The sequence below is a fragment of the Carcharhinus amblyrhynchos genome, chromosome 24 (genome assembly GCF_965287045.1).
Source record: "Carcharhinus amblyrhynchos chromosome 24, sCarAmb.v2.hapA, whole genome shotgun sequence".
NCBI lineage: Eukaryota > Metazoa > Chordata > Chondrichthyes > Carcharhiniformes > Carcharhinidae > Carcharhinus > Carcharhinus amblyrhynchos.
This window is the reverse complement of record NC_137347.1, coordinates 5477743-5501349: the sequence shown is the minus strand read 5'-3', so window position 1 is coordinate 5501349 and position 23607 is coordinate 5477743. Positions and strand designations below refer to the sequence as shown.

The 23607-nt window shown below is 45.5% G+C and overlaps 1 protein-coding gene across 1 annotated transcript in view; it reads left to right on the top strand.

Moving 5' to 3' along the window:
* The window catches only part of LOC145357704 (OTU domain-containing protein 4-like), an 83910-nt gene extending 62694 nt beyond the window's left edge, over positions 1-21216 (top strand). Inside the window, exon 4 of the mRNA XM_080211130.1 lies at positions 20221-21216. Within this exon, the coding sequence (XP_080067256.1) occupies positions 20221-21216 (996 nt within the window). The remainder of the gene's footprint in view (positions 1-20220) is intronic.
* The last annotated feature ends 2391 nt before the right edge of the window (positions 21217-23607 follow it).

Here is a 23607-nt window from a genome sequence, read left to right as displayed (position 1 = left end):
GTTACGACTGGTCCTCAGGTGAGGTTCCCCGAGTTTGTTATCCTGGATGAGATCCCTCAGTTTGTTACTCTCTGATCCCTCCATAGGAACTATCTCCGCGTGAGTCCACAATCTGTTAAAAGCTCTGATGAGTGTCCCATTTTGTTAATGTCTGGTTGGGATACTGCTAGATTTTTATTGCACGATGAGGAGGGATGAACTGGCTCCCTTTATTCAAACCCTTCCATCGATCTCAGTAAGATTAATCTAAGTGGATCCCTACCTTCATGGTTACCTTTTTCTCAGCCCCAGTGTTTATGTTTTGAAAGGAGCAATTCTTTCTAAGGTCAAAAAAAAAGTGAGTTTATTAGCTACTAAATGCAAGAAGATGATAAGACGCTTGCACACACATTCACACAGATTAGAAATGGGAATTGAGTCCAAAGTAGGTAAGTAAAGAAGATATACGAGCCAGTCTGAGACTCGTCACCCTAGAAACCCAAGGGAAAGCCACTAGGGTTTACCACCACTCCGTAGTGGGCCCTCCCAATGTGGAAAAGATGAGGATCCTTTAGTAGCTAAATTGGTTGCCCAGTGGGCAACTTACCATGGTGGCAGAGAGATGTTGCACTCTCTTTCCAATGCTTTTAGAATATAGAACATTACAGCGCAGTACAGGCCCTTCGACCCTCGATGTTGCACCGACCAGTGGAACCAATCCAATGACCCTCTAACCTAAACTATTCCAATGTCATCCATATGCCTATCCACTGACCATTTGAATGCCCTTAAAGTTGGCGAGTCCACAACTGCTGCAGGCAGGACATTCCACGCCCTTACTACCCTCTGAGTAAAGAACCTACCTCTGACATCTGTCCTATAATTACCACCCCTTAATTTAAAGCTATGTCCCCTCATGTTAGCCGTCACCATCCGAGGAAAAAGGTTCTCACTATCCACCCTATCTAACCCTCTGATCATCTTGTATACCTCAATAAGGTCACCTCTTAACCTTCTTCTTTCTAATGAAAACAACCTCAAGTCCCTCAGCCTTTCCTCATAAGACCTTCCCACCATACCAGGCAACATCCTGGTAAACCTCCTCTGCACCCTTTCCAATGCCTCCACATCTTTCTTATAATGCGGCGACCAGAACTGTACGCACCACCATAATACGAACCTTTTGCCCACCATAATACGAACCCATCCCCAAAGGGCTGGGAGAATCCTGACCACTGAATGATAGATGCGCAGCAATCTAAACGAAAATGATTTTGTTTTCCTCTCTCCTGCAGCTTGATCATTTAAAACTGGGAGGACTGTGATTCCGAGATTCGTCTGTTCTCACTTAACAAAAGGCTTACAGGGATTTGTTCTCTCTGCGAGTGAAATATTAAATGCCAGTGGATATGTTAATTCCGTAGATAAGGGTCTAATCCAACTCAGTGGAATATAAGCGAGGGAATTACTTTCTCCGTCTTGCCACTGATAAGAGGGGGTGAAAGGTTCCACAGAGCGGTGTTAAATCAGCTTTGCTTTCGTGAATTTCACAAGGGATGATCTGGGATTATCCAGGGGCAGCCCTAGTTATTCAGGACAAACATTCGGCTGATACCAGACCTTGTAACTGGGAGATTGAAACTTTGAGATATCATCCCTTAACTGTGAATATTTCAAGGGATAAGGCCACAAATGTACTGGTGGGGGTGGGGGAGGAGAGAGACACTTTTGCTGCTTTCGTGAAAGCTAAAAATATTCCAAATTGAAATTTAAGCTTTTGGAAAGGAAGCATGAAAGAAAGCGGTAATCGGTGGTGCCCAAGGTTATGGTGCAGCAGGGTAGAGGAGCAGTGGTCCAGATATGGGTGATTAACACCAAGTACGGGGCAATCTTTCCGAAGCCTGACAAAGTGCTGTCCCACAAATGAAAGATTTACCTTGGCACGGCACTGTTAATGACCTGAGGGTAGGCCAGAGCGCTTTAAGGCTTTTCGATTTGCAGTCACCATTGTAATGAGGGCCAGCAGGTTCACACACTCTGCACACCCCAAAGCTCTTAGGCTGATTGATGGAACAAATTGTCTCTACATTAGTTTCCCCTCAATCTGGTTTCCAATGTGGAGTGCCATAAGCATAGACAAGGGTCACGGGTGGAAGAGGGAACTCACAATGTTAAAATGGCGGCGCGGGCTCGTTGGGCCTGTTTCCCGTGCTGTGTTGTTCTTTGGGACCTTATTACATGGGAAAATATGGGCCTGATGCTGTGGAGAACCCCCCTCCCCTCTTTCCTGCCTCCCCCGCACCTCCGCTTTATTCTTCAAAATGAGATAAGTCTTTTCAGTTGACCCGAGAAGGCAGATAGGGCCTCAGTTTAAAACCTTACCTGAATGACAGTGCAGCATTCCAACAGCCATCATCATCACCTCTCCTCAATTGGAGGATGATGTTCCTCCCGGATTTCTGCTGTGGGTCTTTGTGTGGCTGAGCAGGAACATCCCGTGAGGCAGTAGGATCTGGAGTTGCTGCTGCCCTGCAGTAAACCATTTGGACTCAAAGCATAATGCAGCTTAATGGACAAAATCATTGCATCTTGATTTGATTTTTTCTTAATTTGATTTATTATTGTTGGTATATAGTGAAAAGTCTTGTTTCTTGCGATACAGACAAAGCATGCCATTCATAGAGTACACAGGTGAGAAGGAAAGGAGAGAGTGCAGAATGTAGTGTTACAGTCATAGCTAGGGTGTAGAGAAAGATCAACTTAATATGAGGTAGGTCCATTCAAAAGTCTGACAGCAGCAGGGAAGAAGCTGTTCTTGAGTCGGTTAGTACATGATCTCAAACTTCTGTATCTTTTTCCCAATGGAAGAAGGTGGAAGAGAGAATGTCCGAGGTGCATGGGGTCCTTGATTATGCTGGCTGCTTTTCCAAGGCAGTGGGAAGTGCAGACAGTAACAATGGTTTGCGTGGTGGATTGGATTACATTCACACCCCTTTGTAGTTTCATGCAGTCTTGGGCAAAGCAGGAGCTGTAGAAGCTGTCATATATCTGGAAAGGATGCTTTCTATGGTGCATCTGTAAAAGTTGGTGAGAGTCATAGCTAACATGCCAAATTTCCTTAGCCTCCTGAGAAAGTAGAGGTATTGGTGGGCTTTCTTAACTATAGTGTTGGCATGGGGGGACCAGGTCAATTTGTTGGTGATCTGGATACCTAAAAACCTGAAGCTCTGGACCATTTCCATTTCATCCCCACTGATGTAGATGAGATCATGTCCTTACTGTACACTTACTGTAGTCAGTGATTATCTCCTTCATTTTACTGACAGTGAGGGAGAGATTATTGCCATTGCACCATTTCATCAGATTCTCTGTCTCTTTCCTGTGCTCCCAATCATCAAAAGTCCAAAGATTGCAGGTTAGGCTGATTGGCCATGCTAAATTGACCATTAGTGTCCTGAAGTGTGTGTGTTAGAGGGATTAGCAGGATAAATATGTGAGATTCAGGGATAGGGCCTGGGTGGGATTGCTATCGGTGCAGACCCGATGGGCCAAATAGCCTTCTGCTGTACTGTAGGGTTTCTTTTTATGATCATTGACGCACTATGGTGGTGTCATCAGCAAACTTGAAGATCAAATTGGAGGGAAATTTGGCCACACGATTGTAGGTGTATAAGGAGTATAGCAATGGGCTGAGGACACAGTCTTGTGGGGCGCCAGTGTTGAGGATGATTGGGGAAGCTGGCGTTGTTGCCTATCTGATTCAGATCTGTGGGTTAGGAAGTCTAGGATCTAGTCGCAGAAGAAGGAGCCAAGGCCTAGCTCTTAAAGGTTTACCCCTTATCCTCAAACTCTAACCCCCTAGTTCCGGACTCCCCCACCATTGGAAACATTCTTTCTGAATCTATCCTGTCTAACTCTGTTAGAATTTTGTAAGTTTCTGTGAGATTCCCAGTCACTCCTTCAAACCCCAAAGAATATAATCCCAACCGATTTGGTCTCCTCATATGACAGACCTTCCATCCCAGCCTGGTAACCTTCACTGTATTCCCGCTACAGCAAGGACATCTTTCCTCAGATAAGGACACCAAATCTGCACACAATACTCCGGGTGTGGCCTCACCAACACCCTATACAATTTCAGCAAAACATCCCTATCCTTATACTCCAATCCTCTCTCTGTGAACGGTAGCACAGTGGTTAGCACTGCTGCTTCACAGCGCCAGGGTCCTGGGTTCGATTCCCAGCTCAGGTCACTGACTGTGTGGAGTTTGCACATTTTCCTTGTGTCTGCGTGGGTTTCCTCCGGGTGCTCAGGTTTCCTCCCACAGTCCAAAGATACGCAGGTTAGGTTGATTGGTCATGCTAAGAAATTGCCCCTTAGTGTCCAGGGATGTGTAGGTTAGAGGGATTAGTGGGTATAATATGTAGGGATATGGAGGTAGGGCCTGCGTGGGATTGTGTTCAGTGCAGACTCGATGGGCCGAAGGGCCTCTTTCTGCACTGTAGGGTTCTATGATCTATGAAGGCCAACGTACCATTTGCCTTCTTCACTGCCTGCTGTACCTTTGCACTTACTTTCAGTGACTGACACAAGAGGACACCCAGGTCTCACTGAGTATCCACCTCTCTCAATTTACACCCCTTCAAGTAATAATCTGCCTTCCTATTTTTGCTACCAAAGTGGATAACCTCACATTTATCCACATTATACTGCATCTGCCAGCGAGGGGGTTTTAATAGTATGGATGTGATTCAGACAGAGGCAGAAATCTACCCCAGCAAAGGACAAAGACCCCAGCTGAGCCACACCAATAGGCAGAGACTTGGGTTGATCTTGAACTCTACACCTGAGGAACTTTACCGGGACATCGCTCCCAAGCTTCAAGTCACACCTTGGCTGGAATGGAATAAGTAGGGTCGCCAAGTGTAATTAAATGTATTTTTGGAGGTTTGACTTGCCCTCATGCTGCGGCCATTTGTCAGTCAATGCATTCATCCTTGTGTTGTACTGTCTCCCTACACCAACTGGGCAGCAAAAAAGATCAAAGAACAACACAGCACGGGAAACAGGCCCTTCGGCCCAACGAGCCCGCACCGCCATTTTAACATTGTGAGTGCCCTCTTCTACCCATGACCTTTGTCTACGCCGATTGAGGGGAGACTAATTTAGGGACAATTTGTTACACCAATCAGCCTAAGAGCACATCTTTGGGGTGTGGGAGGAAACCGGAGCACCCGGAGAAAACCCACGCAAGCACGGGGAGAATGTGCAAACTCCCACAGACACCGGCCCAAATCCATGTGTCTGCACAGCAAACAGTGATAGTCACTGAGCTGTCGTGTTGCCCGTCAGATGGTCCTTGTATGCCCCTTGTTGGACAGCAAGGTGGACCGAATCACTGGTGAAGTAAAAGAAACGACATCAATAAACATGCAAAACTTTGACAGACATTTACGGAATCCCCAGAAGCTCAGAAGTAAGACAAATGAGCCATACAATATGTTGGAAGGTCCATAGGAATCAGTTGATTCCCAGGGACGTCCTAAGGCTGTTGATCTTTATTTAGATCAGTCTCCTGTATCCCTCCATCTCTGGTCTGCTCATGTCCCTATCTAAGTAAGCCTTAAACAACTCGAGTGTGCCTGCCTCCACCATTCATTATCCAATTGGATAAAGCTTGACTGTCAGTTAAATATCCTTTCCTTATACACCATTTGCAATATTTTTACATCTGGCAAAGAGAAATGTTCAAAGAATTCCAATAAAACTTTTTAAATGTCCCAATGATTTTCCCTCCTGGAGACTAATTGTCAGTTCCTGGAGACACCATGTCAAAGGTTTGGCAACGCTAGGAATAAGAGGGATCTGGTCCTGCGAGAAGAAATCACCACCCTTTTAAACTGCCAGAGTATTTTTGGAACTAAAAACGTTTGCAGGTTTGCATCATTTCAAGGCTTTACCCCAGGGAAAAGCAAACAACTCGTGAAATTCTGAAAGCTAAATGCGATGCTACCTTTGTGATCCCAATCGCTTTCTGAGAGTGTGTATGTCTGTAGGAATGTGAGCGTGGGTGCAGCCATACATATTCAGGTGTTGAGCGATAAACATTTCTCTTTCTTCTAAAACTTGGAAAGCCTGTCGTCTGTTTGTTACTTCATTCAGGGTTTAGAGCACATTTTTAAAAAAAATCACGGGCAAACAGAAGATTGAGAAAGAAACTGAGGCAATCACACAACAACATAAATACATAACGTTGAAAATTATAGGATCCCGACAGTGCAGGAGGAGGCTATTCGGCCCATTGAGTCTGCACCGACCACAATCCCACCCAGGCCCTATCCCCATAACCCTACTTATTCACCCTGCTAATCCCCCTGACATTAAAGGTCAATTTATCATGGCCAATCTACCTAACCTGCGCATCCTTGGAGTGTGGGAGGAAGCTGGAGCACCCGGAGGAAACCCACACAGACATGGGGAGAACGTGCAAACTCGTCACAGACAGTGGCCCGAGCCAGGAATCGAATCCGAGTCCCTGGCACTGTGAGGCAGCAATGCTAACCCACTGTGTCACCATGCCACAGAAAGGTACAGAAAATAATCAAAAACATTTATTGACTGCTAACTTTGGGGGTATTACACCTTATGAAGGACATATTGGCCTTGGATGGAGTGCAGTGAGATTTAGCAAAAGAATACTTGGACTCCAAGTGTTAAATTATGAGGAGAGATTACCCAAACTAGGGTTATTTTCCTTGGAATGTTGAAGGTTAAAGGGAAACCTGATCAAAAATTTCAAGATTTATAAGGTACAAATGGATTAGATAGAGCGAAATAATTTTTGTTGATGTGGAAACTGGGACCAGGATAATTAAAATTTAGAGTCAGGACTGGCAGGGGGCAGAATTAGAGAAACTTCTCTACGCTAAAGGTGTAAGAAGTCTGGAACTCACTTCTTCAGATGGCAATGATGCAACTTCAGATGTTGACCTGTAATCTTAGATTGATAAATACTTCTTAATCAAAAGTGTACGTGCACATGCACATGTCTATGTGTGTGTCTATGTGTATATGTGTGTGTGTGTGCATGTGTATGCGTGTGTATTTGTGTGTGCATGTATGTGTGTGTGGATGTGTGCATGTGTATGTCCATGGATGTGTGTGCATGTACGTGTGTGCGTGTATGTGTGTTTGTATGTATATGTGTGTGTGTATATATATATACATATACGCACATGTGTGTGTGTGTACATATATGTGTGTGTGAAAATATATGTGTGTGTGAGTCTGTGTATATAGACATATACATGTGTGAACGTTTGTGCGTGCGTGTGTTGTGTGCATGTATGCATATGTGTTGTGTATGTGTGTGTGTGCATGTGCGCATGTGTGCGTGTGTGTATGTGTGTGCATGTGTTTGTATGTGTGTGTGTGAATGTGGGTGGGTGGGGGTGTGTGTGAGTGGGGGTGTGTGTGAATGTGGGTGTGTGTGTGTGTGTGTGTGAATGTGTGTGTGTGTGTGTGTGTGTGAGTGTGTGTGAATGTGGGTGTGTGTATGTGTGTGTGTGTGTGTGAATGTGTGTGTGTGTGTGTGAATGTGTGTGTGTGTATGTGTGTGCGTGAATGTGTGTGTGTGAATGTGTGTATGTGTGTGTGTGTGTGAATGTGTGTGTGTGTGTGTGTATGTGTGTGTGTGTGTGTGAATGTGTGTGTGTGTATGTGTGTGTGTGAGTGTGTGTGTGTGAATGTGTGTGTGTGTATGTGTGTGTGTGAATGTGGGTGTGTGTGTGTGTATGTGTGTGTGTGTGTGTGTGAATGTGTGTGTGTGTGTGTATATGTGTGTGTGTGTGTGAATGTGTGTGTGTGTGTGTGTGTGAATGTGTGTGTGTGTGTATGTGTGTGTGTGAATGTGGGTGTGTGTGTGTGCGTGTGTGAATGTGGGTGTGTGTATGTATGTGTGTGTGTGTGAATGTGTGTGTGTGTGTGTGTGTATGTGTGTGTGTATGTGTGTGTGTGTGTATTGGGCAGGGGGTTAGTTAATAATCTCATTGAATGGTGGAACAGACTCGAGGTGCTGACTGGCCCATTCCTGTGTCCGCTGAAAATATTTCCCCTTCAAACTTCATCCAATTCCCTTTTGTAAGTTTCCAGTTGCTACTAATCTGCTTCTGTCGACCTCCCAGTGTTTTTATTCAATGTCACCGCGACTAACTGTGTGGTTTTGTTTTCCTGTGTCTGGCTCTAGTCTACATTTGTGTCCTTTGGTTACTGAGTCTTCTGAAACTGCAAACAAGAAACAGGTTTTTAACACGTCCTATCAAATCTCCTCCTCACCTTCTTTGCTCCAAGGAGAACAATCTGAGTCCCTCACATTTCTCTAAGCCCTGATAACATTCTAGCAAACTAATGCAATCTCTTGAAAGCATTGGAAGTGTGGTGCCCAGAACTAGGCAATATAGTCCCCTCCGGGTTTCCTCTGGGTGCTCCGGTTTCCTCCCACACCTCAAAGATGTGCTCTTAGGCTGACTGGTGTAACAAATTGTCCCGAAATTATTCTCCCCTTAATCTGGTTTCCAATGGGGGTACCATACGCATAGACACGGGTCAAGGGTGGAGGAGGAAAAACACATTGTTAAGATGGCGGCGCGGGCTCGTTGGGCCGAAGGGCCTGTTTCCCGTGCTGTGTTGTTCTTTGTTCTTTATACTCCAGGTGGGGACTAACCAATGTTGACACATCTTCCTCGCCTAGATAGTCAATATTTCTTATAAAGCCAAGAGTCTTAAATGTTTAAGCTCTGTTTGTGGATAGCAGGAGGGATTAAGTTTAAGAACACTAATTCTTCCTCTCACCATCGTCTACAAACAGCAAGTTTTTTTGATTTGTTTTTTTCTTCACAAACAGTGCCATGGTTTCCAATATCTTGGTTTTGACATGATCCAACTTTCTATGAATAACACCACAACAAACTCAGGATAGTATGAACTCAATGAGTTAGCTTATTTTCACATAGTGAAAATGCACAGTATCTCCCCCCTCCCTGCCCCCCCCACCTCTCTATGTTCATTCATTAAAAAGAGGAATAAAGGAAAGATCTTATAGGGCTGAGAAAATAAGTATTGTTTCGCGTGGGCTTGGAGTCCAGAATCAAAGTCCAATCCCATAGTATGTCTACAGTGTAGAAGGAAGCCATTCAGCCCATCATGTCTACACCGATAACAACCCCACCCAAGTCCCATCACCATAACCCCACATACTTATCCTGCTAATCCCTGTAACCTACGGATCCCGGGACACTACGAGGCAATTTAGCATGGCCAATCCGCCTAACATGCACATCTTTGGACTGTGGGAGGAAACCGGAGCACCCGGGGGAAACCCTCGCAGGCACATGTGCAAACCCCACACAGGCAGTGATCCAAGGCGGGAATCGAACCCAGGTCCCAGGAGCTGTGAGGCAGCAGTGCTAACCACTGTGGAGTTTGGTGGGTTGAAAACCGATGCTGTGTAATTTACTTTTGCACAATGGGATTGATAGGCAAGGGAGAAACTGTCCCTTGGGTAATGGTACACAGTTACCGGCAGAAGTGGTGTAACTGAGGTCAGGTGTTCAACCTGGGCCGAGCTCCTTGTCTGTCAGGCTGCGAGCAAGATGGTAAGTAGCAGACTGAGCTTTTCACTCCGGCAAGGCAGGTTTACTGGTTCCACAAGCCAGAGGCCCATGCCACATGATCCTCAGCATCTTTGACAAAGAATGTGTATCCAGGGTCTGGAATTCAGGCCTGGTCTTCAGGATTTCCATTACGGGCTAAGAGGAGTGTTCGAGGGGCCATTCTGTCTCCTCTTGCATTATCAAATACAAAAGAAATAACCAAAATAAAAGTGGGGTGATACTTATAATCGTCAAAATTGGATACGTGGCAGCATTGGGTTATAAGAAGGTTCTCCATGCTGATACCGGAGATGAGGGGGTTAGTCTATGAAGAGAGATTGAATAGACTGAGTCTGTACTTGTTAGAGTTTAGGGGGCTGAGGGGGGATCTTATAGAGACGTATAAGATAATGAAGGGGATGGATAGGGTAGAGGTAGAGAGATTCTTCCCGCTTAGAAAGGATAGCAGGACTAGAGGGCACAGCCTCAAGATAAGGGGAGGGGGACAGTTTAGATCAGAGTTGAGGAGGAACTTCTTCACTCAAAGGGTGGTGAATCTCTGGAATTCTCTGCCCGTTGAAGTGGTGGAGGCTGCCTCACTCAATATATCCAAGTCACGGGTAGATAGGTTTCTGATAGACAGGGGAATTAAGGGTTATGGGGAGAAAGCGGGAAAGTGGAACTGATCCACTTCAGATCAGCCATGATCTTATTGAATGGCGGGGCAGGCTCGAGGGGCTAGATGGCCTACTCCTGCTCCTATTTCTTATGTTCTTACAACACAGGTACATGACAGGGTTTAGGTGACGATACAGGCAGGTGGATTGTACAGTTGGATTTATGACAGGGATACAGGTGTGTGGCAGTTTTTTTCTATTCATTTATGGGACATGGACGTCACTGGCTGGCCAGAATTTATTGTCCTTGAACTGAATGGCTTGCTGAGTCCATTTCAGAGGGCAGTTGAGAGTGAAGCACATTGGCTGTGGTTCTGGAGTCACATGTAAGAACACAATAAGAACATAAGAAATAGGAGCAGGAGTAGGCCATCTAGCCCTTCGAGCCTGCCCTGCCATTCAATAAGATCATGGCTGATCTGAAGTGGATCAGTTCCACTTTCCCGCTTTCTCCCCATAACCCTTAATTCCCTTGTCTATCACAAACCTATCTACCCGTGACTTAAATATATTCAGTGAGGTAGCCTCCACCACTTCAATGGGCAGAGAATTCCAGAGATTCACCACCCTTTGAGTGAAGAAGTTCCTCCTCAACTCTGATCTGAACTGTCCCCCCCTTTATCTTGAGGCTGTGCCCTCTCGTTCTGCCTGTATGACAGACCAGGTAAGGATGGCAGATTTCCTTCCCTAAAGAACATTAGTGAACCAGATGGGTTTTTCCAATAGTCAACAATGAGTTCAAGGTCATCAGTATGTTCTTAATTCCAGATTTTGTTTTAGTTGAATTCAAATTCCACCATCTGCCACAGCAGGATTCGAACCCAGGTCCCCACAACATTTTTGCATTGATAGGCTAGCAATAATATCATGAGACCATTGCCTCTCTGTACTAGAATCATGGAATCATAGAACCCTACAGTGCAGAAAGAGGCCCTTTGGCCCATCGAGTCTGCACCAAACACAATCCCACCCAGGCCCTACCCCCCATATCCCTACATATTACACCCACTAATCCCTCTAACCTACACATCCCTGGACACAGAGGGGCAATTTATTAGCACGGCCAATCAACCTAAACTGCACATCTTTGGACTGTGGGAGGAAACCGGAATAGCCGGAGGAAACCCACGCAGACACGAGGTGAATGTGCAAACTCCGCACACACAGTGACCCGAGGCCGGGAATCGAACCCAGAACCCTGGAGCTGTGAAGCAGCAGTGCTAATCACTGTGGTACCGTGCCGCCCCCACTGTGCTACCGTGCCGCCCCCACTGTGCTACCGTGCCGCACTAATATAATATTCGTGTTCATATAAAACACCAAATGAAATGAAATCCTGACTTGTGGTGAGGGTGAATGACAAAGGAAAGAAATCCTGTATCCAATGGGTGTCCGGAATGTTCCATAGACACAGGCGGGCTGACAAACTGTAATAAGATCCACAACTAATGATCATTTTATTTGGTATGTTGCCTGGGAAAGGAATGTTGACCCTGGACATTTTTCAGATGTGACCGCAGGTCTTTTACATCGACTCAAACTGTAGGACAAGGCCCTGGTTTAATATTTAATGCATTCATTGGCACCTCAGTCAGTGCTAAATTGTCAACATTGATTATGCGCTTAAATTGCGATGTGTCATTTGAAATATTTATTCAGGGGACGTGGGCATCACTGGCAGGCTTACATTTATTCCCCATTCCTATTGCCTTCGATACTGAGGGTAGGACACCTTCATCAACTGCTGCAGTCCCTGTGGATTATTGATTTTCATAAGAGTTAATTGAGTCGCTTGTTAACCCATTTCATCAGCAGTGAGATTCAACCACACCTGGGGCTGGGACCACAAACTGGATAAGGATGAAAGATTTCCTGTTCTAAAGGGCTTCAATGAATCAGCTGTCTTTTTATAAATAATCTGACAACTTCATGCCCACTATTAACGATACTTGTTCTTTTTGTTTAATATTTATCAGGTTTATTCCTGATTTACTCTGTATCTAACCCCATGCTGTACCTGTCCTGGGAGTATCTGATGCGGACAGTGTAGAGGGAGCTTTACTCTGTATCTAACCCCGTGCTGTACCTGTCCTGGGAGTGTTTGATGGGGACAGTGTAGAGGGAGCTTTACTCTGTATCTAACCCCGTGCTGTACCTGTCCTGGGAGTGTTTGATGGGGACAGTGTAGAGGGAGCTTTACTCTGTATCTAACCCCATGCTGTACCTGTCCTGGGAGTGTTTGATGGGGACAGTGTAGAGGGAGCTTTACTCTGTATCTAACCCCGTGCTGTACCTGTCCTGGGAGTGTTTGATGGGGACAGTGTAGAGGGAGCTTTACTCTGTATCTAACCCCGTGCTGGGCCTGTCCTGGGAGTATCTGATGCGGACAGTGTAGAGCGAGCTTTACTGTGCTCTGTATCTAAGCTATCAGGTGGCTCCCCTGAAAGTGATTGATGCCGACAGTGAGTGACTGAAATACAAAGTGTAACATGGTTGAGTGCTGACATTCCTCAATTTGATAACTATAGAAATTGACAGTGGATGTAAAACAGGAGCCGCCAGCCACATACCGTCAAAGCACAAAATGGACTGTGGAGAAAGCAGTCATTTATTTTGTAACTGAGTGTATGGAGACAGGCTGGCAGGAAGACTCGATTCAGAGAGATCTTCACCTTGGCTGGTATCCAGACACTGTTGTGGCTTCTGCTTCCACCTCAGTGCACCCCTTCGTGCCACACAAATGCCAGGCAATGGCTATCATCACCGTCCCTTGACATTCATTAGTGTTACCATCACTGAATCCTCCCCACTGTCAATATCCTTCGGGTGACCATTAACCAGAAACTCAGCTGGACTCACCACATAAACACAGTGGCTACAAGACCAGGTTAGAGGCTGGGAATACTACGGCGAGTCACTCACCTCCTGCCTCCCCAAAGCCTGTCCACCATCTACAAGATACAAGCCAGGGGTATAAATGCCCCCCCCTTGCCTGGGTGGGTGCAGCTCCAACAACACTCAAGAAGCTCAACACCATCCAGGACAAAGCAGCCCGCATGATTGGCACCACATCTACAAACATTCAATCCCTCCACCACCGATGCTCAGTAGCAGCAGTGTGTACTATCTATAAGATGCACTGCAGCAATGCACCAAAGATCCTTAGACAGCACCTTCCAAACCCAGGACTACTTCCATGCAGAAGGACAAGGGAACGCCACCACCTGCAAGTTCCCCTCCAAGCCACTCACCATCCTGACTTGGAAATACATCACCGTTCCTTCACAGTCACTGGGTCAAAATCCTGGGATACCCTTCCTAAAGACATTGTGGGTCAACCCACAACACATGGACTGCAGCGATTCAGGAAGGCAGCTCACCACCACCTTCTCAGGGGCAATTAGGGATGGGCAATAAATACTGGCCAGCCTGAGACACCCATGTCCCATGAATGAATAAAAAAGAATCCAGGTGCAGAGGGAGTGTGCACTGGCGAATGTGCCAAGCTATCGGGCAAGATGTTAAACCCAGCTGCAGTCTGGTGAGCAGGAAAGATCTCACAGCAGCTTCCAAAGGAGAGTGGAGAATTTCCTCCTGTACAGCTCATCACCAGATCTGGGCTTTATCACGTTTCTCTTTGTGGGATCTTGCTGTGCTGAAATTGCCTGCCCTGCCTCCTACACTGCAGCAGTGACTGCGTTTGAAAAGTGCTCCATTGACCGTCAAGTGCTTCCGGGTGACCTGAAGGCGTGAGCGCGATGGCTGGAATCTTACCACCGTTCACGCTGGGGGGATTTTCCCATCCCACTGCAGTACGGAGATTTGGCTGGCTGCCAAATTCTCCCTCTTCGCTGCAACGGGAGTGTGGTGTGAAGGGCCAGGAAGATCACACCCAATGTAGTTAAACATCTTCCCTTCATTACCCGAACTCTGCCTGTTTGTGTGGACAGATAATTTAAATTGACTGCTCCTGATTAAATCCAGAACACGGGACAGGCTTGAAACAAGCCACTCACAAGGTGCTGCTTTGAGAGGCTTGTGTCCAGCGGTTAAGTTGATAACTTTGATTGATACACAGAAACATAGGATCATAGAACCCTACAGTGCAGAAAAAGGCCATTCGGCCCATCGAGTCTGCACCGAACACAATCCCACCCAGGCCCTACCCCCATATCCCTACATATTATACCCACTAATCCCTCTAACCTACACATCCCTGGACACTAAGGGGCAATTTCTTAGCATGGCCAATCAACCTAACCCGCACATCTTTGGACTGTGGGAGGAAACCGGAGTACTCGGAGGAAACCCACGCAGACATGAGGAGAATGTGCAAACTCCACACAGACAGTGACCCAAGCCGAGAATCGAACCCAGGACCCTGCAGCTGTGAAGCAGCAGTGCTGACCACTGTGCTACCGTGCCACCCAAGGTGTTAATACACCAGGAAGCAGTATTGTTCCGGAGCCTTGCAATCAGAATGATTTCCCGTGCGTTCAGCCCACCTGCCGAAAACTTCCCAGCCTTCTGCGGGAGTCATTAAAATGGAAAATAACAGCGTTGCAGCAGACGGGTGTTTGATATGATAAGGTTCTGTGCCGTGCGGGCTAATATGACCATGTTCTTCTCAGCAAGGGGAAGGATGTTCTCGCAGTTAATTATTCACCCTCCTGGGATTTGTGGCAGTGTTCAATGCTTCAAACACCAACAGAATAATTGGAAAGTCAGGATTGTACTGGTTGAAAGTCAGGTTGAGCAGAGAATACATAAAACCTATCAATGAACGGAAAGGTTTGAAGACCCCCCCCAGGGTAAGAGTTGAAGGAATGGCAATAACGCTTATGGTCCTGCATATAATCTCAGAGGGTATTGTTGCAGTGTCTTTGCAGAATAAACACCGATTGTATTATCAATGGGGGAAACAATATTAAATGGCGATATTCAAGAGAGAATGGGGGAGTTCTGGGGTCCTGGACAACATTCCTTCCCCAATAGGACTCACCAATAATTAATTTGGTTCATGATTTGTCTGCTCTTAGAAAGACTGTACTCCCTTTGAGTTACTTGCTGTGTTGCTTTGAAACATTTTGGAGTGATTTACTATGTTAATGGGTGTTATATAAATACAGATTGTTCTACTGTTTGCCTACCAAATGATAATGATTGCACCTTGATTATAAAGTGCTTTGAGATCCAGAATTAAATATTTTGCATCCAGTGGTGCATGCAGTGTCACAGCTCATATAGGGATATAGGGACATCGGGCAGAGGTGGTGACCACTCAACTCCTCAAACCTGCTCCAGCATTCAGTTAGATGATGCTTGATCTACACCTCAACTCCATTTGTTCTACATTGGCCCATATCCCATGGCATCCTGATCTAACACACTGCTGACAACAATGTATATTTTTGAACTGGGTTTCTATATCAGGAGAGGCATAGTTAGGGTAGATACTCAGGGGCTTTTTCCCAGGGTGGAAACGTCAACTACAGGAGGGCACAGGTTCAAGGTGAGAGGGAAGAAGTTTAAGGCAAATATGTGGGGAAAGTTTTTCACACAGAGAGTGGAGGGTGCTTTGAATGCACTGCCAGTGGAGGTAGTGGAAGCAGACACATTAGCAACATTCAAGGTGTATCTTGATTGACACATGAACAGGAGACAAACTGAGGGGTAGAAACTTCATATCGGCGCAAGCTTGGTGGGCCGAAGGGCCTGTTCCTGTGCTGTATTGTTCTTTGTTAGAACATAAGAAATAGGAGCAGGAGTAGGCCATCTAGCCCTTCGAGCCTGCCCCGCCATTCAATAAGATCATGGCTGATCTGAAGTGGATCAGTTCCACTTACCAGCCTGCTCCCCATAACCCTTAACTCTCTTATCTATCAGAAATCTATCTACCCGTGACTTAAACATACTCAACGAGGTTCTTTTGTTCTTTTATATATATTTGTAATGAAAAAGGTAAAAATTGTTTCACTTGCATTTATGTTTTGTTTGTTTATTGATTAGTTAGGCTTACATTAACACTGCAATGAAGTTACTGTGAAAATCCCCTAGTTGCCACACTCCAGTGCCAGTTTGGGTACACTGAGGGAGAATTTTGCATGGCCAATGCACCTAAGCAGCACATCTTTTGGACTGTGGGAGGAAATTGGACTACCCATGCAGGCATGGGGAAAACATGCAGACGGTGACCCAAGGAGAGAATTGAACCCAGGACCCTAGAGCTGAAAGGTAGCTGTGCCAACCACTGTGCCACCATGCCAGGTTTCTATACCTGGATGCCTGGGAGTCTGGATAGACTTATAACTAAAAGTTTCTGGTCTTTTGGATTTCTATATATATATATTAAATGCATTTTTAATGAGGTCTTACAATGCATGAAGTTAAAGAAATGGGCTAAAAGGGATCAGAAGTTCAATGATTCTGGGATAAAAAATACAAATAGAAAAGCTTTATTGTTGCCTAGCAACAATGATCCAGTGACATGGGCAGAGAAAAGACAGGACTTGAGAGAGGGAAGGGGGGGTGCGTTCAGTGTTTGTGTTATAGAGAGGAGACAGGTATTTTAAGTGCTTGTGGGAGAAAAGTCTCAGACTAATGGGGGCAGTACTGAACCAAATAATCAGTTAGAGGACTCAATAAAGTGATCAATGTACCAGAGGTGCTACTGGAAGACTGAGTTTAGGGAATTCCTGTGTTTGTTCTACAGTTGAAGACACAGTGAGTTACCAACACAATTTGTTGGGGAGAATATGAGTTGGATGAGGAGTTCCAAGTGAATGCTCAGAAATTTTTTGGAAGGAGACCATTTGCAACTGTACCTGTGTCAAGCTAAGTGGTACTCTTTACTAGTTTGTGTGTCTGTAAGTATATTTATTCATTCAGGAGATGATGTGGGCATTTATTACTCATCCCTAATTGCCCTTGAATTGAATATGTTTCAAAGGGCAGTGTAAGAGGCAATCACATTGCTGTAGGTCTGGACTCACATGTAGATCAGATCGAGTAATGACGGCAGATTTCCTCTACTAAAGGACATTAGTGAACCAGATGGAACATTATAACAATTGGCAATGGTCTCATGGTCATCATTAGACTTCTAATTCCAAACTTTTACCATCTCATCTGCCATGGTGGGATTTGAACCTGGGTTCCTGGAGCTTGGGTGGCACGGTAGCACAGTGGTTAGCGCTGCTGCTTCACAGCTCCAGGGTCCTGGGTTTGATTCCCGGCTCGGGTCACTGTCTGTGTGGAGTTTGCACATTCTCCTCGTGTCTGCGTGGGTTTCCTCCAGGTACTCTGGTTTCCTCCCACAGTCCAAAGATGTGCGGGTTAGGTTGATTGGCCATGCTAAGAAATTGCCTCTTAGTGTCCAGGGATGCGTAGGTTAGAGGGATTAGTGGGTATAATATGTAGGGATATGGGGGTAGGGTCTGGGTGGGATTGTGTTCAGTGCAGACTCGATGGGCCGAAGGGCCTCTTGCTGTACTGTAGGGTTCTATGATTCTTTAGCCTGGATCTCTGGATTACTGACCTAGTGACAATGTCCCCATGCCGCTGCCATCCCTGTATTGCTGGGATAAAAGAATAGTGGGAATTTGAATCATCTTCCTGTGTTTGTATTGAAATCTTTACTTTTTTTTTGCCTGGTGTAATATAGTTTATTTGAATAAATACCTTATGTTTTTGTATTAAAAGTTCATCAGCTTCCTGAATGCATAAATTATGCATAAACATCATCTGGATACATAAATAGCTAAACATAAAATGTCATGAATAAATATTTATTTCTGAAAATCAGCTCATTTCAATGGGTAGATTGTAGGAATATCACACACTGGTGACTGCCACTTCTTAGCTGACAATTCTATATGAAGTGATTTTTAAAAATTCATTTGTGGGACATGGGCATCGCTGGCTGGCCAACATTTCTTGCCCATTCCTAGTTGCCCTTGGGAAGGTGGTGGTGAGCTGCCTTCTTGAATTGCTGCAGTCCATGTGCTGTGGGTTGACCCACATTGCCGTTAGGGAGGATTTTGACCCAGCGATTGCGAAGGAACGGCGATATATTTCCAAGCCAAGATGGCGAGTGGCTTGGAGGGGAACTTGCAGGTAGTGGTGTTCCCACATATCTGCTGCCCTTCTAGATGGAAGTAGTCATGGGTTTGGAAAGTGCAGCTAAAGACCTTTTGGGAATTGCTGCAGTGCATCTTGTAGGTAGTACACACTGCTGCTATCGAGGTGGAGGGATTGAATGTTTGTAGATGTGGTGCCCATTAAGCGGGGCTGCTGTGTCCTGGATGGTGTCAAGCTTCTTGAGTGTTGTTGGAACTGCACCCATCCAGGCAAGTGGGGAGTATTCCATCACACTCCTGACTTGTAGATGGTGGATAGGCTTTGGGGAGTCAGGAGGCGAGTTACTCGCTGCAGCATTCCTAGCTTCTGTGTTAATGTGCTGGTCAGTGGTAACACAAAAGATATTGCACAGTCTGGATCTAGCTTCTATTTATTCACATGTGAGAGATGGGCATCGTGGCTGGGCCAACATTTGATGCCTATCCCTAGTCACTTTTGAACTGAGTGCCTTGTTATTGTACCATTTCAGAGGGCAGTTGAGAGTCAACCACATTGTTGTTGCTCTGGAGTCACATGTAGACCGCTCCAGGTAAGGAGGACAGATTTCTTTTCCTAAAGGGGATGAGTGAATCAGATAGGTTTTCCGACAATCGACAATGGTTTCATGGTCATTAGTAAATTGTTAATTCCAGATTTTTTTTTATTTAATTCAAATTCCACCATCTGTCGTGATGGGATTCGAACCTGGGTCCCCAGAACATTGGCTGAGTATCTGGAGTAATACCACTAGGCCATCGCCTCCCCTAGTGAACATGGGTCTAGCACATGGGCATATTCATTGCTTTTAGAGGCCATCCTATTCAGTTTGGTCAGTCACTTCAGAGGGGGTTGAGACATCCAGCTTGATATGACTGGCCCTGGGTGAGGTTCCCTAAAGTTTGTTGATCCAGGTGGGAACTTGTCATCATCTGGCTGGGATACCCCTAATCCCAGCAACCTGGGTGAGGGGGAGTGATTGACTCAGTGTCTCTATTCAACCTACCCTCTGCTTGTAGCAACATGGCTTTCCTTTGGATATCTTTTCCAGACACAACAGCTATGTTTAACAATGAGCCAATTTAACAGGCTCAGGATCCATCAAATGCAGTCTTCAGGCGAGAACGTAAATGGCTGAGGTGCCAATGAACCTGTTTCTCCTGGAAATGAAAAAAAAGGGGTTCTTTGTCAATCAGGACACTGATTGCAGATGTGTTTAAGGGGAATCTGGATCTGTAAATGAAAGTTAAAGGAAGAGGGGATACAATGATGGAAGAGGTGGATTACTGTAGGTGTATAAGCACCTGGTGTTGAAGGCCAGTTTCTGTGCTGTACACCCTGTGAGATGTGATTACAATATCCAGGTTTCAGTTAGGTGGGTATGCGTCTCACACACACTCGGCTTGTTTGTACGAAGCAGACTTGAACTGAGCCTGCCTCCAAAAGAAAACAGCCCGGGAGACTCATTATTCGGATAGGAGTCAGGAGAAAGAGGAATGGGCAGACAGAAACTTCCATTCCAGTCCTGACCTCAGACAAGTCCAAATGCCCTCCTCCCCTGCCTCCTACAATTGATGAGTTGGAGGGATGTGGGTGAGGCTGGAGACTGGAGCAGTGTCCTGAATGGACCTGCAGACATAGCATGTGGCTGCCATCATGAAGAAATACTTTACTTTCTGCTAGTCTCGCTTCTAACCTGCTCTGAAACTGGCCTTTAACATTTAGAATCATAGAACCCTACAGCGCAGAAAGAGACTCTTTGGCCCATCGAGTCTGTTCCGAACACAATCCCACCCAGGCCCTAACCCTATATAATGGTAAATGCTACAATGCACACATTCAGGCAGTCAATCCTGATAATGGACCATTTGTTGTCTACATAGAACAACTAGGAGAAAAACACAGTGTCCCTCTTCAGAACCTTAGGCCACTTACACAGGTCTCTCGGGGCACAAGCTGGAACAGAGTTCAAGGAAAAAGAACTAAGAAGCTAACGAATGTTAACTCTGAAGCTGACTTCAAGGGAGTGAAGAATTCAAGCAGTTTTGTAAATAAACCAAGCCGATTGCAGTCAAGCTTACCACCCCGTCTGCAGCAAACAATGGGAACTAGGCAGCAGAGTTCGACACAGCAGACCCCAGGTCACCTACCCAAAAAATCATCAGCTGAGTATGTAGGACGAGATGAAGACTTTCCACAACTCTCAAAAAAATATGACCGAGGCTTGGAATCTGATTACACAGATGTAGAATGTAAACATTTCGCTTCTTCAGTGAAGGCTGCACCAGAGACTGATGAAGTTCAAGCACCAACTAAAATGCATTCGAGAGTTGAGCAATCTTTTCCGGCACTCCATAATCCATTGGAGATGCCCCCGTACACTACAACCCAAAGAATGGATCCCGTCCTTCACTCAGATCCGAGAACGTCACATCTTCCTTCCTCAGCAGCATCTTTGACTCCACCGGTGCTTTCAGTTCATCCACCTGAGTTAATCACTTGTCAGTCAGCAGAGAATTTACCACAGACTATTATTACATCTGTATCACTATCATCTACAGTGATGACCAGTCCAACAATGTCACAGGCTCAAATGACCTCAGCATTCATTACCCCACTTTGTACTCCTATGCATGGCACTAATCTGCCACCAGTGCCTGCACCTCAAATTCCATGTTCTTATGATGACCTGTTGTATCCTGGGTTTGCTATGAATGAAAAGGGAGAGTACCTCATCAGTGCACCTGTGTATTCGTACAACAAAAGTGGAGCTGATCTTCCAACTGGTAAATAGAATGAACTTTTTAAAACAGCATGCTGAATTTGTTTTTACTTCTAATATTACTGAGAATTCCTGTTTTCCTATATCCTATGATATTTGTACTTTGGAATAGAAATAACAGCAAATGCTGTAAAGTGAAAACCAGTCTGTGTGGAGTTTGCACGTTCTCCTCATGTCTGCGTGGGTTTCCTCCCACAGTCCAAAGATGTGCGGGTTAGGTTGACTGGCCATGCTAAAATTGCCCCTTAGCATCCTGAGATGCGTAGGTTAGAGGGATTAGTGGGTAATAATATATGGGGGTAGGGCCTGGTTTGGATTGTGGTCAGTGCAGACTTGATGGGCTGAAGGGCCTCTTTCTGCACTGTAGGGTTCTATGATTCTATGATTTTATATCCCTACATATTATACCCACTAATCCCACTAACCTACGCATCCCTGGACACTAAGAGGCAATTTCTTAGCATGGCCAATCAACCTAACCCGCACATCTTTGGACTGTGGGAGGAAACCGGAGCACCCGGAGGAAACCCACGCAGACATGAGGAGAATGTGCAAACTCCACACAGACAGTGACCCGAGCCGGGAATTGAACCCAGGACCCTGGAGCTGTGAAGTAGCAGTGCTAACCCACTGTGCTACCATGGTGCCCGGGCCTAACCACGATGAATGTTAATGACCCAGCATGGACAATGATGGGAAATTTAAGTTTAAAGTTTATTAATTAGCATCACAGGTATGCTTACATTGACACTGCAATGAAGTTACTACGAAAATCCTCTAGTCGCCACACTCTAGCGCAGGTACACTGAGGGAGAACTTAGCATGGTCAATGCACCTAACCAGCACATCTTTCCGACTATGGGAGGAAAGCAGAGCACCCCCAGAAAACTCACACAGAGAACATGCAGACTCTGCATAGACAGTGACCCAAGCCAGGAATTGAACCCAGGTCCCTGGGGCTGTGAGGCTGCAGTGCTAACCACTGTGGCACCGTGCCCTCTTAATAAAATGTCATTCAAGACAGAGAACCCAAAGGGAACCGTCGTCGGGTTACACTTAGTTTCCATAGGATTGCTGGATCCTTAGTCTCTTCTCCCACTCTTGGCCTCAGAGTTTCACTCTTTCCTGTTTGTATTATAACTGTGGGGCACACAGGCAATCCACAGGGGTTTTCGCCTTTATACACCGACAATGAGGTACAAATTTCTTCGATACTGCCCGATTAACTCCTATTGGTCGAAGATCGCAGCCAGACATAGCTTCAGTCATTTTGAACAGTCATTGTACAGTTCTAAAATTTTAGGAATTAGCCATGATGACAAATATATATAAAATACATTTCATAAAAATATAGTGTGATGTCAGAGCACCATTACATTATTATTATGCAACCTTTCCCTCCTGCGCTGCTACTCTTTGTTAGACTCTAGTCTCCATGGAACACAGTTCAATTCTAATTTTTGCCCTTAAAGTCAGTGATAAATGTTTCAGCTTCTCTCTGTGATATATTGCCTCTCATTTTCTCTTTCAGGCTGCTCTGGTTTTTACCTGAGTCTTTCTAGCACTTTCCTTTATGGTGTTTTATCCACACAGTTATGACCTGGGTCAGTCTTGTCCTGTCCTCTTGTCTGATGTGATCGTTTGTCTTTTGAATGGCCTCCTCTCCCCCAGTTTCTGATCCCTGTCAACACTCACTCTCTTTCTGTCTTATTCTTTCCTTAGATGTCTCACCCTTACCTCCACGACCCTTCTCTCCCTTCACTCCACCCTCCCTGGTGTAACGGAGACGTTGAGTATAAAGAAATGGGCTATTGGGAGGGAAGCACTGATTGACTAAAATCATAAAATCCCCACAGTGCAGAAGGAGGCCATTTAGCCCATTGAGTCTGCACTGACTCCCCAACAGGACATCACACCCAGGCCCAAACCCCATGTTCTAATTACTCTTCTAGTTCCCCTACTTGCACATCTTTTGGACACTAAGGGGCAAGTTAGCATGACTAATCCATCTAACTCACACATCTCTGGACTGTGGGAGGAAACTGGATCACCTGGAGGAAACTTGTGCAGACACAAAGAGAATGTGCAAACTCTACACAGACAATGACCCAAGGCTGGTATCAAACCAGCGTTGCTGGTGCTGTGAGGCAGCAGTACTAACCGCTGCCACTATGCCACCTGTAGGATTAGGGTGCTATTTTTATTGGGGAGGGTGGGGGTGAGTTAAGGTGTTCAGATTTCCTGTCTGTGTGCTGTTTAAGCATTGAGGTTGACACACTGCCAACACTCTCAAACTATGTTCCAAGAATTCAGATATGAAAAATCTCAGCTTTACATCCATATGTATCTCCATCCAGTCACTATGCTTTAGAGTGATTTACAAGTCAAAATATTTTAATCTTA